Raw genomic sequence first — 20,511 nt, 5'->3', positions numbered from 1 at the left:
ATTCAAATAAACACACTGAACCACTCCAAATAAACCTTTTGATTACCAAAAACACTCAAAATCACAACACCCCTTTTGTAAGGGTAAGTCACTTGTCACCTAGCTTGATAAGGTAAGGAAGGAAACTTAACAAATGAAATGTTCAATTCTATAGGACAATGTTAGTAGTCCAAGAACAACACTCAAACATCTCTATAAAGAATAAAAATCAAACCCTTACTAAAGATATAGAGATCAAGCAACTAATACTAAATGCACAACTAGATCAAGCAATGAAGACTTAAGACTCTGCCTAGGTCATTCCTTACCAAGAAGTGCATTGAATCAAATTGAAAATGCACTCAAAGGCATATCAAAAACTATCTAACTCATGAGATATAAATAGATCTATGAAGAATAGGCGTGTATGAGACTACACACAAATATAACTAAGGCCTAGAACACCCCTAGACCAATGGTAAGCTAGATCATAGAGAAAAACCCAAAAATGGGCCCCACAAGCATCATCGCTCCTAGTGCACTAGTACCAACCTGGTCTCCTTTTGTTAAACCCATAAGGAGTAATGCCTTTCTCTATAGTGGAAAATCCTCACAAATTGAATTCAAGTATGAATTCAATAAGGTATTTCTCCTTGTTATTTAATAGCATGCAGTTAAATGTGTATTCTCTATATATTCTCCCCTAAGAATCTTATTTAAATAGAACTGGGGAGGATGAATATAGACCCCTAGGTCCTTATGAATTCAAAGTCCAATATAAGTTTCTAAGTTTATCAAATGATTTAATCCAACTCATGTGATCTAATTTCCTTAGAAAACACCAAATATAAAAGCCTAGGAAGGTGTTGATGGTGTTGGATACCGCAAACATACAGGGGATCTCCCTCATATGAGGTCCCAACTAGACCTCACATCGTTTGGTGTAGGAGTCCCATCTAGATATGAGCCTGCTGTCGTTTACCTAAATATATGCCTTGTCTTTAGCAGTTAGTATGACAGAGAAGCCCACATGTGTTTTTGAATGAGCAAGAGAGTGTTCCTTGTGAATGTTCAATTATAGATGTATCAAGGTTCTTTCACTACATAGGGGGGGAAAGTAAGCCTCTAAGAGAGAAGTAATATTACTACCTTAATGGAGACACACACAAATGAGAAACGCTCGTCTAACATCAGCGAAATAGTTCAAATAGATGTGATGATCATTACAATAATTACAACACATTTCCAATAAGTTAAGCACCAAAGTCACCGAAATAGTTCAATTACTTCAATACATGTGAAAGAGAACATAAATTATAAATATTCAAATATTAGTCTTAAAACATCCACAATCCATGTATGAAAATGTGTTGTCCAAAAGGCTTCAAGTATTTAAGCAAAAGTTCCAAGATAAATAAGTACTGTGAACCTAACTAGCTCCAATAGTGGAGCGTTAGAGCCATTACTTGCTCCCCAAAAATACTAACTCTATCTCTCAAATGCCTTGTGGGAGAAGCCAAGGTTAAAATTCCTTTGCATGAGTAATGAGGATCATTTTATAACTTGAGGCATGACCTTTCACATCCTCATGAATCTTGACTTTCCAACTCCTAATGACCTTTGGACTTCTACAACCTTTGGACTTCCAAATGACTTTTGGAATTACATATGACTCTTGGTATTAAATGTTTTTTGGAATTTCATGGCTCTTTTGTCCATATATGACTCTTGGACTTCCACTTATTTGTCTTTACAATGATTACATGATTACATCATAACTTCCACATCATCACGTGATGAGACATGACAAGTCACTATCTTTGATGACTAGGATCATAGTGACTGATGACATGGAATTTCTTCAATGGGTGACATGGTTTCCACTCGTGTCTTCGTTCTGAATGCAACTTTCGACCATTGATGTCTTCACCCTCCAAAGGGTCTTTGACCTTATGGAAACTTTATGGTACTTCAATCATCAGCACTTCAATGTGTTCTTGTTTTTTTAATGCTTCATGTGTTTCCCTTCTTTGCTTGATCTTCTTCATGCATGTTAGCCATAATGTTCCTAAAATACCTATAATTGCAATCACTCATGAAAAGAAACCATCAACCTGAAAATCACCTATTCTAACATGTTTCATGCAGTTTTTATGTTCATGCCTTAACAGTGCGCTTGGGAGGAGAAAGGAGAGCCTTTGAGTGCAAGGGCACACTTTGAAAGGCTGAAGGGCTAAAACATAGAAGCTTCATGGCTTCGGGATGTTCTCATACGCTCAAGAGAGAGAGACACTCAAGGGAGGGCGCAGGGCGCGTGTCAAAAGGACAAAGGATGAGGCTTCAAGCTTCCCAAGTGCATTATGCGCTCAAGGGAGACAAGGAGGGCACATGGCGCAAAGCTAAAGGTTGAAGGGAGAAGCTTCAGGGATTTGGGGTGTGCCCATGTGCTCAAGAAGGCAAAGGAGGGTGCATGTCACATTGTCGAATGTTGAAGGATGAATCTTCAAAGATATAGAGTGTGCTCATGTGCTCAAACGGCTAGGAGGGCATGGGGCGCATTGTTGAAGGTTGAAAGAGTTGAGCTTCGAGTATTCAGTGTGCACTCATGCACTCAAGTCGAAGGAGTGCGTTGAAAGGAAGACTTGGTTTATAAAGGGTGTAGTTTGGAACAAGGAAGGGTAAACATGGATTGAGAAGTGTGTTATGTGCTCTTGGACGGTGCAGGGCATATTCCCGAACAAAGAAGGATTCTTGTTCAAGGCTTAAGAGTGCGCTCACGCACCCCTTACCTTAATGGGTTCACTTTGCTAATAAAGTTTGTCTAAGTCTGGGGGACAGGACGAGGGGCGAACTCAATGAGTTTAGGCATGGATTCATGTGCGACACATATCAACTCATCAAGAAAACTTAGAAAATCTTAAACAACAATAAATAGACATAAAAACGCCACTTTACATACACTCCCCAAGTACAACAAACAACGTGTGTGTGACTGTGACCCAAAAGTGTCATTTTACAACAACAAAGGTGTTATGACCAAGTATGCATTAAAGATGTTCTAATAAATGAGACAACACATAAGGTTGATGAAGAACACTTGAAACATATAGAATGACTTGAAACGACTCTTGATGACTAAAGTGACACTAGATAAGTTAGTGAAGTAGGCTCCAAATTTTGAATGTAGTGAAATTTTGGAGGGCATTATAGCAGCGACAACACTTGATGACACACTAGGCGGGCTTCAGCTTCTCTGTCTAGCAATAGCTTTTCAGTTAAAGGGTCACCCCTTCAGGAAGTATTGATTCACCAATTAGATTGCCTTAACTTCCCTTTTTCGACCCGGTTATATACATAGTACCTCACTTTCTTTCACTTGGTTCAACACACAAAAGATATGTCATATCACAATTGTTTCAATCCAAGAAAGGGTAATTTGTGTGACAAGTTTATAATATTAAGAGTATGAGTTTTCATCTCTGGTGTTGCTCTGCTGCCAACAAGCTTGGACAATACCCTAACAGAGTCACTTCAGGGGCACAAATGTTGCTTCACTACCAGTAGGCCTGGACAGTACCCCGACGAAGTCGCTTTCTTCACCTCCCTATGTAGGAAGCCTTTCTCTTCTTTCACCCTTTATTTATTTATTAAATATGACTTTGCTTCGGCACTTATTATTTTCAATGTTCGAAAGAGGGATCCAGATTTATTGAGAGCAGAAGAGGTTTCCCTTTTAGAGAAGAATTTTTAGAACCTCTCATATTGGTTTGCTTACTTCAGACTTTTCCCTTATCCCTTCTCTACTAAATTGGATAAATGTTGACACACAAGTAGATTTATACCAAGTTGAGTAGTTTAGATACTGGCAAAGGTATAGGTCTAATAGGTTCCCTCATGGTTTTCCTTTTGGATGTATCATATTCCCATCCAAACTTAGCTTAACCTATGACATATTCCAAACAAAGAAGAAGAAAAAACAAAAAGCTAAGCATCGTGGTTGTCACATTTTCTCTTTTATTCCACTACAAAGTTCTTTTGAGCCATGCACTTTTCACAAAGGGTCTTATTTATGCACAATGACCAAGACACAAAATAATACAAGACACAACTAACATGACACTCATATGACTCACATTCATGAAAATAAAAGAAGAGAAAAGGACAGACTATATATGAAGTGCAGCTTGTAGTTGCTATTGAAAATAATGCTTTAAATCCCAACCATTTATGGGAAGGGGGTCCATCCTCCCGTCTAAGGATTTCAGCTTGAAGGTATTATGACCGATCTTCTCTTGGATGGTAAATGGACCAATCCACAAAGGTTGTAACTTCGTGTGTTTATCTTTCTCTTCGTGGCCTTTATCCCACCTCAGTACAAAGCCACCCACATCGAAACTCGTAGCCCCACGGACTTCTTGTCGGGAATAGCGCTTAACATGGTATTGATGAACAACAAATTTATCTCTATCTTTGAGCCTTTCTTCCTCAAATTTGAGTAAATTATATATCATGCTCTGAACCGGGAGTCAGGATCTATCTTGGGGCTCTTGGGAGAGTTGCAAGGCTGGGAGATATAGATTCGGCGGTAAGATAACTTCTTTACCATAAACAAGAAAGTACAAAGAGGCTTTAAGGGAAGACTTAGGAGTTACATGTTCAACCCATAATGCATTTGTCAAAGTGTTGTGCCAGTTCCTTTGCTAAAAAAAATGGTTTTCTTGATGATGCAGATAAGATTTTTATTTGTTGATTCAACCAAACCATTTCAGTGCAGGTAATTGTTAGATGCATGATGTAATACAATCCCATTTTCTAATGTGAATTCATAAAATTTCAATGATGAAAAATAAGTCGCTTTATCAAATACAAGAGACGTGAGAATGCTAAACCTGGTTATAATGTTTTGTTGCAAGAAGTGGATGACTTCCTGGTCGTTTACTTGTCTTAGCAAGACACCGTTGTGGTGCTTTATGAAAAGCACTCCATGAACAAGCTAGTAGGATAGATATTTGTTGGCTTAGTGGGTCCTAACCCAAGTTTAGAGTTAAGTTTGCCAAACAAATCCCTACACTATTGGCCCTTTCCGCATCAACCCACGGAGCGCGGACTAAAGTATCACACGAAGCAGTACGGGGGGATGCTGGAACCAAGTTTCTGCACCCAGAGATGAGCGTGATGTCATTTTATGCCCTAAACTTGCCTTCACGCAGATCGATAAGCCTTTAAGGCTCAATGATATAACTTCCCTTCACCAACCCCCAGACCTTTACGAAGGTCTACGACTTCCTTTCGCAGACCCTAAACAGGTGAATCAACCACTTACGTGCCTCTTTGATTACTCCTAATTCCGAATTTACCCAGATCAGCTTAAATGTTCGAAAACTTTAACATGCAATAGGATATTCTTCGCGTAAACAGTTACTATTACTTGCGTTCATATAATAATATAAATCATGTAAAGTCGTGCATCAATACAATATTATTTCATAAAGCCATCATTCATCATAACATAATAGCGCATTCATTCATAACAGAAAGAAATAGACGAACCCGAGAATCTCTGGAATAATCTCTTTATTAATACTTTAGTTCTGCTTACGGACTCAAGACTTCCTTGCGCACTCAGCTGCAGGGCTCTGCGCACTCAGTTGTAGACTCTACTCTAGGCCTATGTGCACACAGATGCAGAGCCTCTCTTCTACTCTAAAACTTCTTCGATTTTTTTCTACTGACCCATTACATTCATCTTCATCATCACTTACTTGCCTTAGACTCTCTAAGACTCTTCTACTTATATAATCCCATGGTCCACAAACCATGGGTAGATCTATAAAAGTCAACATAACTTACATAAAATAAGGGTAAAACCCTTTATAACACTTTACTATCTACACACTCCGCGACCACAACTTGCAGAGACTTTTCATTTTATACAACAAAACTTGGGCTTTTTGCCCCAAAACTTGGGCTTTTTCCCCAAAATTGGCCCTATGGGACCCTATCCCAACAGGTCCCCAACAAAAATATTGTGACTCACCCTTGAGTCACTCTGTTGGTGCGGAGATCTTACTGCGGAGACCTCCCAACTCTACTTGTGCCACTTCTACCTCAGTCGCGCTCTACGTGGCTGCCTATTTGATCTGCTCCACCAGCTGCTCTATCACTGGTCCTCCACTGTCTGCTTTGATCTTCTGCTATGTTCTCTGTAGGCTTGCCAAATTCTCCTCAATGTTGGTGGAGATAACATAGGCCTCATCCAGCCAAGGCCCCAATATGTCCTTGAGGACCACTTCTTTCATGTGTGCTGCTTCCACCTGTTCAAGCAACTATTTTGCCTCATGCAACTTGGCCAATCGATGTGCTATAGCAATGGTGCACGTCGTCGCTCTCGCTTCATCGTACAACTGCTGCAATTCACGAGCTTCTATGTTTAACCTCTGCATGTTAAGATCTTCCTCCAGTGCCATGACTACCTCCATGGACTACTCAAAGAGCGTGACGCAATTCGCCACTGCGGCATCCACTGTTGTGACTCCATCCTTTACAGTGGATTCGCGTTGTTCTCTAACCTTTGGCAAAGTTGAAGGTTGTGACTTCAACTCTAACTATCTGATTTTCAGGTTCAGTTCAAACTGAACTTTGGCCACTTCTGCCTTCATGTTGCGCACACCTGCAGCCAACTTCCTGATCTTCGACTCCAATGGCGCTTCCTCTGAGATATGCAGTTCAGAGACTGTTCTGCATGCCTCGGCTACCATGGCTGCAAGTTGGTTGTTCTATGCCTGAAATTTCTTCTGGGCCTCCAACGCTGCTGATTTCTCCATGAACATTTGTTCATTGTTGACTTTGTACTCGCTGATCAGGCTCAGTGTGTGCTGCTCCCGGGCCTTAACTTCTGCTATCACACCTGCTTACAGTGTGTGAAGAAACTCGTTGGGGAGCGTGGCCAGGTTGAGGCCAATATTCTTCAAAGTGCTGACAATAGCCTTGTCAGCGGCCGCCTCCGCACTCAAATCTCCATCAGGCAACGCGACTGCCCGGAGATCCAATGACCGAACCATCTCTGTTGCTTGAGTGGTCCCCGATGCCAAGCTGCTTGATGTCGTGCTGCTCTGTCATGTACCTACCTGGAGTCTATTCATTTGGATCTGCAACTTGCGCAGACCCGTATGGATGGTGCTGAGTGCCTGCTTTTGTTGTTTCTCAAACTGATGCAACATTTCTACTGTTGTATCCCACACCTTGTCTCCAATTTCATCCAAGTCGTCATCCATCAAAGTAATCAGATCTAGCGATGACTTGGTGGCTTTTGTCTTCTTTCGCGGTCCTCCCTTTGCATGCTCCCTGTATCGCCTTATTCAGAAGGGAGTGCTTTCCTACTACTCACCATCACCCTGCTCTGACCACTCTTCCTCCTCCATTTGGGGCAAAGGAGACTTCTAACTTCTTTCAGAATCGCGTTCTTCCAGCTCTGCCTGTTCCTTCGCGGTGCGCTCCGCTTCTACTCGGGCCTTTTCCTCAGCCTCCTTCTTCCTCTTCTCAGCCAACTGCTGAACCTTCTACTTGGTCGCTTCCCTTTTCTTCTTCTTCGCGGACTTTCTAGTCCTGACGAACAAGTTAGAAGGAGAATTCCACTCTTTTTTCCAATGCTTGATGACCTCTTCAATAGCATCATCTGTAGCAAGGTATGGTAGGTCAAACCATTTCTGCTCGGGGTCCTTTCACGCTCGGATGTAGACATGGTGGAAATCTGCTTTGAACTCCACATACCCCGAAAGTTGTTGAAACACGGTTGGTGACAACCATGACTTCTGATTGATGGCCATGTGAATGCTCGCCTCCATCAGTACCAAAAAGACTTTGCTCTCTATGACCTGTGCAACATCTTTGGTGGCCCAGAGAGATGCAAACTTTGCGGCTTCCGGTAAATCCTTCTCCACTAGAGAAAATTGGCTATCCTCCAGCAAATCCCATGTGACGAGCACTATCAAGAGCAACAACCATGAATAGTGGAACGTCTTACTATCATTATGTGCCTCTCTGTAGTTCGTGAGGAACTCACTACACAGGTAGTGTGCCCAATTGAACTGTACGCCCTCCACGCACTGAGCCACCAACAAAACCACTGGTGTCGGCACCTCATCCGCGTGACACTTTCTCATAACTTTGTCAACCAGAATCTGCATGGTAATCTTGACCATGGGGTCAGTGATAAAAGTAATCGAGTATCACAAGTTTAAACTTGTCCTTCATCTTCTCAGCGAGGCCGTGCTCGCTCGTCTTTCTTATAAACGCCTTGGCCAGATTTAGTCTAGAGTGTGGTAATAATGTGATCCGATGGATCAGCATATCAGTGATGGGAATCAGCTCGTTCATCCATAAGCACCCGTCATCCACCATGCACAGCAACTGCTTAATGATGGTCAGGTTTATCGATGTGCGGTGGCAATGGGGCACCCATAACAGGTTCAACAACACTAACTTGTTGACTCCGCGAATCCATTCCACCAACTCCAATGCAATGACACCATAATCCTTGTAGAAAACCCTCCTCATGAAGGTCGATGTGGCAAGGTGGGGGAACCACTCGTGGTCCGCCAAATCCCAATCTTCGAGTTTCAAATGCGGGATACGTGCCAAGCGCGGACCTTCAAAATTTATATTCTCCGGCAGTAGGGGTGTGTTAAGGAGGAAGTGTCCCTCATCTGGGTCCTTCGGGACCTTTACTTTTCCCTTGCATGGAGGGATATACTCCGAAAACCTAGAAATAGGGTCCACCCCCTCAATGTCGATATCTTCTGCGCCCTCCTCTACCTCTAGATCTACCACTTTCCCCTTCTCCTTCGCGCTCAAATTTTCTTTTCTCTAAGCCTGTGTAGCTGCATGCTTCCTCGGTGACTCACGCACCAGCATCGGCTTCTTTTGCTTATCCTTCTTCAGCTTGGGGACCTCTCTCGTCATCGTAGGCTTCGGCCTAGGAAACCTCGGCGCCATAGGCACTAATTTTGGAACCTCCATACTCACAACCTCAGGAGCATCTCCCTCTAAGGAAATAGTCCCTCCCATGCTTGCAGTTTCTGCGGGACCTTGTCCTAACATGATATCGTGAATAAGATTTCTGTCTGACTCGGGATACTGATCAAAGACGGGGCTTGCAATAAAATCCTCAAAGAACTCATGGTTCATCCACAACAAATAACACAACATAGAAATTCTGAGAATGCAAAGTGGTTTTCGCTGAACGGCCACACGTATTTTATAGGCGAATTGTTAAGAAACCAGCTCACAAAAAGATAGAAAAGATAGATCAACGCCTTAGAATTCAGCCTCTTCGAGGGGGAAACATCCTTTACATTACAAAAATGAACAATTCTTGGATGATACAAATGACTAAACCTCCCTTCTATATATAGGAGTCTAAGGGGTCACAATATAATCAATCCGACATAACAGTAATAACATAAGGGCACAAAAATAACAATAGTGGGTTTCTATGGGGCATACTAATAACAATATGGGGACAATAGGGGCACAATAATAAAAATAAGGGATACAATGACAATAGTAATGGGGGAATCACTAGTATTATAGGGGCCTAACATGCCCCTCTCCTTCCGAAAAGCATTGTCCTCAACGCTTGAGTAGTTCTGGATGCTTCTGTATAAAATTCTCATCCTCCCATGTGGAATCTTCAACGGATAAGTTCTTCCACTTAATGAGATACTCCAAAATTGATCGATTTCATAGCTATCGAGTTCTTGTTTCTGTGACTGCTTCTGGTTCCAATATGATTTTTCCTTCCCCGTCAAGTTCTGGCAATATTGTTTGAACTGGGAGCTTGTCACCTATAACCTTAAATTAAACATGAAACATGGAAAACTGGGTGCACTCAAGAAGCTGTAGGAAGCTCCAATTTGTATGCCATAGTACCAATATTTTGCAACACCTTGTACGGACCATAATACTTTGGTGATAATTTATTATCCTTCTTAGCTTGCTTGAGGGACATTTGTTTATATGGTTGTAGCCGTAGGAATACCCAGTCACCTACATCAAAACTTCTTTCACTGCGATGTTGATCTGCCTGTTGTTTCATTCTATTCTGCGCCAACGTGAGGTTATCCTTTAAGAGTTGGAGAACTTGTTGTTGATGCTCGATGTGATGTTCCACTGCTTGAACCTTAGAATTTTCTCTTAAATATGATGTGATGGATGGTGGATGATATCCATAAAGTGCCATAAATGGGGTCATTTTTGTTGCAGTATGGAAGGAAGTGTTATACCACCATTTAGCCAGGGGCAACCATTTGACCCATTGTGTCTGTTTATCATATACAAAGCAACGAAGATATCCTTCCAAACATTTGTTTACTATCTCAATTTGCCCATTAGATTGAGGATGATAAGATGAGTTATGAGCTAACTGAGTACTGAGACAAGAAAATAATTATGTCCAAAAATTTCCAGTGAAAATGGGATCTCTGTCGCTTACAATAATCTTTGGGTTTCCATGTAGCTTTTGAATTGTTTCCATAAATGCAGTAGAAACTATACTGGCTTTAAATGGATGTGATAATGCACAAAAGTGTGCATACTTGGTAAGTCTGTCAACTACCACCATGATGACACTCTTTCCTTTGGACTTGGGTAAACCTGTGACAAAATCCATTGAAACCTCCTCCCAACGTTGGCTTGGAATGGATAAAGGTTGTAATAGACCTCGGGTCTTAATTGTTTCAACTTTATTTTGTTGGAAAACCAAACATTCTGCCACAAACTTTTGAATATCCAATTTAAGGCCATCCCAAAAAAATTCCTTCTTAACCCTATGGTAAGTTTTTAAAAATCCCGAGTGCCCTCCTAAGGGAGAAGTGTGCAATTCCATAAGGATCTTTTGTTTGAGTTGGGAATTCTTACATACGTATAAGTGATCTTTGTACCATAACGAATCATTTTTCCAGCTAAATGTATCAGATGTACTGGGATCTTGTTGTAACTTTCGAATGAGTGCCCACACTTCTTCGTCATTCTTTTATTCCTCCCTTTCTTCATTTATCCAATCTGGTTGGATAATAGAAACAGCGCACAATAATGCTTCCACATCCGCATCCTTTCTTAAGAGTGCATCTGCCACAACATTTTGCTTCCCTTTTTTGTAGATGATTTCAAAGTCATAACCCAACATCTTTGTGACCCATTTTTGTTGCTCTTCAGAGGATAATCTTTGTTCTAAAAAGTATTTAAGACTATCATGATCCGTTTTTACCTTGAAGTGTCTTCCCATTAGGTAGGGTCGCCATTTCTTAAGTGCATGCAGTATTGCCAACATTTCCTTCTCATAAATAGATTTGTGTAAATACTTTCCCTTGAATATATTTCAAGATTTCCCTGCAATACCCCTTAATTCAACTTCCTTTCCTTCCACACAAAATTTCATGAAAAGTTCTTGAAAATTAAAAGCTATTATACCCAAGGATTGTAGCCATTGGACTCCGCGTACAACATCAACACCACCCATTGGAATGGAAAGCATTGGGCTATTCAATACATTTTCCCCCATGGATAGCTTGATATTATGGCACTTTCCAGAACAAGTTATGGTTCCTCCACTTGCAACCATCACTTGACACTCTGGTGCTGGATATAGGAAGTAATTCGATACCTTTACTATCTTACAATGAATAAAATTATAGGTACTTCCCAAATCAATCAACACTATTACCTTTTTCTTCTTTATATGTCCTTCTATCTTGATAGTTTGAGGAGTGGTAATTCCAGCCAATGCATTACAAGATATGGTCGGATTCATTTCTTCTTTATCTAGGGTTTGTTCCTAGAGTATATCCTCTTCTTTTGACATTTCTTGTTCCTTTTCTTCCTCCTCTTCACAATCTATGTAGAATAATTTCTTCTTAGCACACTTATGACCTTTAGTGTATTTGTTATCACAACTGTAACAAAGCCCTTTTGCTCTTTTTTCTTCCAATTGTTGTGGTGTCAACCTTGTAGGTTGTGGAAGGCTAGGGGAAACAACACTTCCATCTTTATAGTTGTGAGTGGTAGGCTTCCTGGTTGCCATAATTTTGCTTTCCATTTTTCTTGCTAACCTAAATGCCTTCTCCAATGAATCAGGTTCCCAAAGGCGAACCTCATGTTGGATATTATCATTTAAAGTCACTATGAACACATCAATCCTATGTTCCTCTGGAATATCTTTTACCCTTATGTTAAATTTTTGGAAGTCCTCAATGTGCTCCATCATTGAACCCTTTTGTTTGAGATTTATATATTGGCTAAAAAAGGTGTTGCCTTTTGTATCCTCATAATGTGCTATCATTTCTTCCGTAAAAATTGCCCAAGTGACAATTTGTTTACGAGAGAAAAGCCATCGATACCATACAAACTGATTTGGTTCCAAATATAAAGTTGCAATACGTACCTTTTGTGTGTTTTGCACATTATGGAGATTGAAAAATTGCTCCATCTATAGTATCCATGTTCTGGGATCCTTGCCATCAAACTTCCTCATATCGATTTTTGGAACATGGTGGGTCTTCAATCCAACATTAGAGTCTATGAAATCATGATTAACATTTATTTTGTTCTCATCATGAGTTTCCTTTACTACCCTTTCACCATTAGTGACCATTTCTTGTAACAACTTATTCAAATTTATCTTCATTTCTTCCATCTTATCGTCCATTCCATTCATTTTAGCGTCCATGCCATTCATCTTAGCTTCCATGCCATCCATCTTAGCTTCCACGCCATCCATCTTAACTTGCATGCCATTCAAATTAGCTTGCACGCCATCCATCTTAACTTGCATTCCATTCATATTAGCTTCCACGCCATTCATATTGCCTTCATTTACCTTTAGTGAGAGTGAAATTTGTTGTACCTAGTGTTGTAATTCTGATATATCATGTTGCATTTCTTCCTCTTCTTCACGAGTCATGCTAGAGCTTTCAGGTTGCTTACTAAGTGTTTCCATTTTCTTTCTTCGGGGAATTAATTAATGCTAATAATTCTTCACTATTCCCTTTGAATTCCTTCAAACTAATTTTTCAAACCAATCTTATGCAAAATTTAAAAAGAACTACACACCTTTTTTTTCACTTTATAACAGCTCGATATTGAATCTATTGTATCTCTGTAACCGCGGATCTTGAATATCTGAAGTCTCATCCTACGGTATCCCTTTGAGTCCTCTTTCTAACCCCGCAAGTCTGATCAAGATTGGATTCTCCAAGGAAGAGTTATGCCAAATCTCCCACGGTGACCTAATTATAGACTAGTTCTGTAGAGCAAACTTGTACAACGTTCCACGTGTCAGTGTTTCGACCTTAGTACCTGAAACTAATACACAGAAAACTACAGGCCGTCCTCTTTCTAGAACTTCTTATGAAATTTCAATTTGATGCTCAAAACAAAAGTTATGACGATTTTCCCTAGGTCACTTGTTTGGAATGTAATTCGGGAGTCTACAAAAACCCTAACTTCCTTAGATCATATCTCCACAAATATAGCGAGACAAGCTCCGAAATTCACACTCAAAGTTCAGAACACTTTTGGCTCAAATGGGTTTTTTTCAGCTTCTTAAACATCACAGAAAAAATTTAGAGCGAAAATTCCATGATGACCTGTTTGGAGCAGCGAAACCCTAGAATCCAAAGCTCTGATACCAAATGTTAGGAAACCAGCTCACAAAAGGATAGAAAAGATAGATCAACGCCTTAGAATTCAGCCTCTTTGAGGGGGCAACCTCCTTTACATTACAAAAATGAACAATTCTTGAATGATACAAATGACTAAACCTCCCTTCTATATATAGGAGTCTAAGGGGTCACAATATAATCAAGCCGACATAACAATAATAACATAAGGGCACAAAAATAACAATAGTGGGTTTCTATGGGGCATACTAATAACAATATGGGGATAATAGGGGCACAATAATAAGAATAAGGGATACAATGACAATAGTAATGGGGAAATCACTAGTATTATAGGGGCCTAACACGAATTCGAATTCAAATTCAACCGTTCCCCCCAAAAACCGTTCATAAATGCTAGATTGTCGGTAGATTTCCAAAGATTCCATTCTTAAATTCATCCTTAAATGTTGGCCTCCCGATCCTCTTAACCGTCTCTTGGCAATCAAATCATGAACAATGATAGTAACAGTCACTTTCTAGCTGCGTTGCGTGGTCCCTCCTTCTATAGCACAGCTCCCTTCGCACTTCTTCTTATATTGTTACACCCTCTTGTTTTGAGTTGAGCCCTTGTCGCATAGCTCTACAAACCGGGCAGTGTAGTTTATAGTCTCGCGCCTCCTTGCAGTTGCCTGGAGCGCTAAGACTGTGCTACCATCATGTAGTCATTGGGTCGGATCCCCGGTGTATGGCTTCAATCGGCTTCCATTTACCTTTCCCGGAAATGGATCTCCATTCAATTTCACAAGCTGAACTGCTCCACCATCGGTAATCTCTTTGATAACATATGGCCCCAGCTAATGCATCTGAAATTTTCCTGGAAACTTATCAAACTTATTGTCATATAATAAAACTAAATCATTTACCTTGAAGGTGCGTAGTTTGATGTGCCGATCGTGCCATGCCTTTTTGCGTTCCTTCTGAACCTGCTGATGGAATCCAACCAAAAATCTATCTTCCTCGAGCTCTTCTATCTACGTGAGCCACTCTTCTAAGGCTCCGCTATCCGCCATTCCTGTGAACGTCGCTATGCGTAGACTAGGCACAATGTACTCCATAGGCATCACAACCTCTACGCCATAGACCAGCCTAAAAGGTGTCTGACCAGTAAGCTTCTTACAAGTAGTTCTGTAAGCCCATAATATTGTTGGTACATGCACGTCCCAATCATTCCTTTGCGCATTGCAAACCTTTGTCAGCGCATTCTCCAATATCTTATTAAATGCTTCAACTGTCCCATTGGCCTAAGAATGATATGGTGTACTTTTCTAGTGATAAACTTGGAATTCTTCTGTCAATGCGTTGACAGTTTCATTGAGGAAATGCATACCGCGATCACTCATCAAAATGTTCGGGAAACCAAACCTGGTCAACACATATTCAAATAAGAACTTGGTTGTTGTTGCCCCTGTACAGTGCTTGACAAGTTGTGCCTCCACCCGTCTGGTCAAATACTCGATCGCGATGATGATATACCACACCCCTGTCTTCTTGCCTGGAGGTTGAATCAGTCCTACAAAATCAATTGCACATTTCTCAAATGGCTACAATGATACTTGCATATTCAAAGGCAACTCATCCCTCTGCAATGGCTTGTTGGTTCTCTGACATGCATCGCATGCCTTACAATATGCTTTGGAATCCTTATGCAATGTTGGCCACCATAACCCAATGCGTAAAATATTTTGCGTTGTTGGTTTTCCTACATAATGGCCTCCCGTAGCCCCTCCATGAGCTTCAACTAGGATATTGTTTCGTTCAAAATCAGGCACATAGCGTCATAGTATCTTGTCCGATCCCATCTTATACAAGTGGCCTGCAATAACAATAAATTCAGCCGTGTGCACTACCAATTCCTTCTTTTGTTGACTCGTGTATCCTTTGGAGTCGTTCTCGTAGTCATGAAGTGGATAATGTCTACAAAGTGATTATCTACTACGCACACCGCAAAGAGCTACGTGTCAGGCAACCCCTCCTCCAAATTGGTGGGCTCCTCTCCTGTTTCAATGCACGACAGATGGTCTGGCCCTACATTCCATCGTCCTCTCTCCACAATTAACTCGAAATCGTACTCCTAAAACAACAGTAACCATCTGCATATTCCCCCCCCCAACACAGGCTTGTTGACTAGGTATTTTAATGTAGAATGGTCTGTGTACATCTTAAAGTTTCCACCTAGCAGGTAATGTTTGAACTTCTGGAGTGCGTACACCATAGCCAACCCTTCGCACTCTATCGTCGAATAATTCTTTTCAGCCTTAGACAACTTCCTGCTTGCAAATGTTATAGGGTGATCCAATTCTCCTTCACCAGCCTGTGTCAGCACTGCTCCCAGTGCAATACATGAAGCATCCACATGCACATGAAATTCCTTCTTCCAATCCGGGAAGACTAGGATCAACGTGGTGACCATTTTCTCCTTCAATACATCCAGAATCTGCTGACATTCTTCATCCCAATAGAATGTAACATCCTTCTTTAATAACTTTTCCATCGGTGCGGTAATCTAGGCATAACTCTTGATGAACTTCCGATATTATCCAGTATGACCCAGTGTTGCGTGCAGTTGTTTAACACTTCTTAGTGCCTCCAAATTAATGATAACCACGATCTTAGCAGGGTCCACCATTAATCCTTGTCTACACACTACATGACCAAGCAAGATTCCGAAAGGGACACAAAATAAGGACTTCTTCAAGTTTAGCGCGATCTGATACCTCCGGCACGTATCCAGCATCAAGTGCAAACTAGCTACATGGCATTTTACTAGTCCAAACATTGTCCAATCATCAAAATATACCTCGAAAAACTTGTGAATGAACTCTTTGAATACTGAAAGCATCCCCACTCAGTCACGAAGGTAGTCTTACTCTTGTCTTCTGGCGCGAGTTTTATCTAATGGTATCCAGAGAACCCATCAGTGAATGAATAACCCTCCTTCCTGCCAACATTATCCAATACTTCATCTGTGAACAAAGTTGGAAAAGGATCATGAACACAAGCATCATTCAGCTTCTTGAGATCTACACAAATCCTTATTTCGTCCTTCTGCTTCTTTTCCTGAACTACCATTGGACTCACCCAATTAGATTCCTCCATTGGTTCAATAATACCTGCTGCAAGCATCTTGTCCAACTCCAAGTGGACCTTTTACTTGTACTTGGGATTAAGGCGATAAGGCCTTTTCTTAAAAGGCTTCATGTCTAGTTTCAAAGTAATTTTCATCACTCCCAAATCACCTATGATGCCTTCTAAGTCTGAAAACTTTGTGAGGAACAAATCTTGATATTTGCAAAGCAACTCAGTGGCCTTGTCCACTATGGCATCATCCCAGTAGTCCCCTATCTTCACAAACTTCGGCTCCGCTTCTGTACCAATGTTCACTTGTCTAGTCTTCAGTGGCGCAATGATATTAGGATTCTCTATCTGCGGCCCCTAAACTTCAGAGTGGCCTTCTACCTATGGGATGTTAATTTTCCTTGGATCCTTGTCTTCTTCTTCAGCAATCACATTGTAGCATTCTAGCGCATGGCGCAGCGGGGTGGTCCAATCTGGTTAAATCAGATCCAAGGGGTCCTGTGGTATTCTGAAGATCGATGCCTTGACCTCCTTTAATGCCTCATCAATGCATTCGAATCCATCCTCAAAGCTGAATTTCATAAAAAATCCCTTTCTTAAAACGTCCCACTCTTAAGTGTCGTGGCAGAGCTCTGTTTCCAGGTACCAGTTCATTGGTATTATTGTTGGGTGTGGAGCAAGATTATTTAGAGGTCTTTGTTTCAGCCAGATGTATACCCCAAGAAGATTGTACACCCCTCCAAGGGGGTGCGAGGGGAACTTGTCCCCCCTGAGGGGGTTCGGGGGGGCTAATCCCCCCTGGCTGGGGGGTTTGGGGGCCAGCGGTCCCCCAGCAGGGGTTTGGGGGGCATCGCCCCCGAAGCTAAAAACAGATGTAAACTTGCCTTGTAAAAGTATAGTAATTTCTAGTCAATCTGGGTCGTTCATTAAGCGGATGATCTAACGGTAGAATTTGTGTTTAGTTTAGGGTTTTTTGCCATAGAAGGCAACCCCTCTCTTTGTATGAGGATATTGTATTGAGGCTATTCAATAGATGTGTATTCTCAGAGCAAGAAACAGAGAGGTGACACTGTGAGAGAAAACAAAGGATATTACAGTGGATCTGTTGTAGGTTGTGTCTCTTCATTTTGCTGGATAATAGAAAGGAAGGACAGGCTATTCGGGGTGGACGTAGCCCAAACTGGGTCAACCACGTATATCTGTGTCTCTTTGGTTTTATGTGTTTGTGTTTTTCCGCATATTATATGTCTTGCATTTCTCTGTCATATATATAATTTTTTCTAACAATTAGATTTAAGGTATGATAGAATAAATGCGTGCACTCAGGTTGCGGCTTCATTCCATAAACGTCAGTCTATTTTGCTAAATGATCGGACGGATCATTCCTTCCATCATATTTCTCTGTTAGCCGAACTTTTGGGCGACCAAACCGCAACCTCATCATTATTCGGTATTCACGCCATCCATCAAAACTGTCTTTGTGCGTACCCCATGTTATCACTTAAGAAAAAATATTTTAAATTCTGAACATCAATTTTTTAAATTTGTCAAGGGGTTGGTGTCAGTTTTGGGTCTAGTCTTTTCATCTTATTTTAGAGTCTAAAGAGTTTGAATAAGAGTCTTGTTGGTATGTCAAAAGGGGTCAATTCTCTGCTTTAGTCTATCATTGGTCTCATATCTCACATGAATATCATATGTCGAAACTTGTTTCAAAGTTCTTATGCGCAGAAACACTGTCTAGGTGATTTTGTAGAGCAAAACCCAGATTTTGAACTAGCTGCGCTACGAAATCGGAGATTCGTTATGATCCATAGCAAATTTCACCCAGCTGTCATATTTATCAAAATCCGTTATCTTTCTACATCGCCAGTTATCAGCTCATACACTTTGCCTGTCAATTCAACCGCTTATCCTCATCATTAGGTCATTAGGTGTCTTGGTACGCACAGGTTGCAAGTTTCGAAAAGGAGCCGAGTGTTCACAATCATGATGATCTTTGGGTTCATACAGGGGAAGCAAATTAATAGGTTTTCAATTTAAATTCTTTGAAGATCAAGCGAGGCAGCTTTCCTCATATATTTGTGAAGTCAAACTACACTATAGAAACTCTGGAGACAGAGCGGATTTCTGTTGATCATGTTGCACACCTAAAATCCTCAGATGGAGGCTCAGCTGCTACTCAATTGGCTGCACATCTAATCGAAATTCACAGTGCCATAAAAATGCTTAACATTCTTATTAGAGGTTATCATTTCTTGTCAGCAATGCAAAGAGGTGAAATTCCATACGAAAATTCTTTGCTTCAACAAATTTCCAGTCTTCTAAGAAGGTTGCCTACCATAGAATCCCCAAAGTTTCAAGATGATTTTCTAATGGAATATAATGATACACTATTGATGGCTTACCTAGCTATGATCCCAAATTATTCTAGTACCATGAATGGACTTGTCTATAAGTTCAACACAGCTTTTGACAAACAAAGCAGAAGAGGAGGGCGAACTACTTTCCTCTAATTCTTGGTCTTAATTTATGATTTCTGGACTGAATTGAGTTGGTTTACATCTCATTCAATACCTGATGCTTTTCTTCTGCTAGTTGATCACAGATTTCATTTGGGAAGAAGTGTATGTTTATTCTGGGTGGTTTTATCTTATTGCACTACAGTTTTTTCTAAAGGTTGCTCATCAAAGAAACTGTATGTGTGACCGGAGCTAGTGGATTCATCGGGTCATGGGTTGTTTGTTTGCTACTAGAATGAGGTTACCCTGTGCAGGGAATTGTTCAAGATCTCGGAAATGAGAAGAAGACTAGGTACTTAGATGCCATGGAAGGAGCCAAGGAGAGACTGGAATTGTTTCAAATAGACCTGCTGGATTATGGTTCTATCAAGACTACCATTAATGGGTCTGTTGGTGTTTTCCATTTAGTGTCTCCTTGTATTGTCGAAGAAGTCAAGAACCCACAAGCCCAGCTTTTGGATCCTGCAGTTAAGGGTACCATGCATGTCTTGCAAGCAGCGCAGAAAGCCAATGTGAAACGTCTGGTGTTGACCTCCTCAATCTCTGCAATTATTCCCAGTCCGAACTGGCCTGCAGATTTACCGAAGGATGAGAACTGTTGTACTGATCTTGATTACTGCAAAGAAAATAGGATTTGGTATCCTGCATAAAAAACACTCGCTGAAAAAGCAGCTTGGGATTTTGCCAAAGAGACTGGTTTGGATGTGGTTGTTATCAATCCAGGAACTGTGATGGGACCGATTCTGCCTCCGGCCATTAATGCTAGTATGGCCATGTTTCTTCAGCTTCTTCAAGGTGGCACAGAAGGATATCAGAATTTTTACATTGGTTGTGTACATGTAAAAGATGTTGCGGAAGGACATATATTACTATATGAAACCCCATCAGCATCAGGAAGGCACCTTTGCGTTGAAGCAACAAACCAACGGAGTGACTTTGCTGAGATGGTGGCAAAACTATACCCTGAATATAAAATACACAGGTTCACTGAAGTGACACAACCTGGTTTGTTACGAGTTCAGAATACTCCAAAGAAATTTGTTGACCTAGGCCTCGTTTATACACCCATGGAGCAAGTAATTAAAGACTCAGTTTCTAGTTTAAAAGAAAGAAATGGTCCAGGCAAAGTTTGGCTTGGCACAAACAGCAGTGCGACAACTAGAAATCTACACAACTGCTGTTTTGCTTGCAACTTTACATCCCCCAGATCCACCTCGTAG

General features: G+C 41.0%; 1 protein-coding gene and 1 pseudogene across 1 annotated transcript; both read left to right on the top strand.

Annotated features, from left to right (window-relative positions):
• The first annotated feature begins 19,581 nt into the window (after nucleotides 1–19,581).
• LOC149223314 (cinnamoyl-CoA reductase 1-like) lies at nucleotides 19,582–20,511 on the top strand. The gene has a single exon (XM_089387867.1). It carries the CDS (start codon nucleotides 20,023–20,025, stop codon nucleotides 20,509–20,511), a length of 489 nt encoding a protein of 162 aa, XP_089243993.1. The 5' UTR covers nucleotides 19,582–20,022.
• On the top strand, nucleotides 19,597–19,941 carry LOC149223315 (phenylacetaldehyde reductase pseudogene; annotated as a pseudogene).

This window comes from Pinus tabuliformis, chromosome Q (assembly GCF_031772625.1).
Source record: "Pinus tabuliformis cultivar Carrire ecotype Pingquan chromosome Q, CPIR1, whole genome shotgun sequence".
NCBI classification, from domain to species: Eukaryota; Viridiplantae; Streptophyta; class Pinopsida; order Pinales; family Pinaceae; genus Pinus; species Pinus tabuliformis.
Note: the sequence above shows the minus strand (reverse complement) of the source record. Positions and strands in the feature narration are given on the sequence as shown.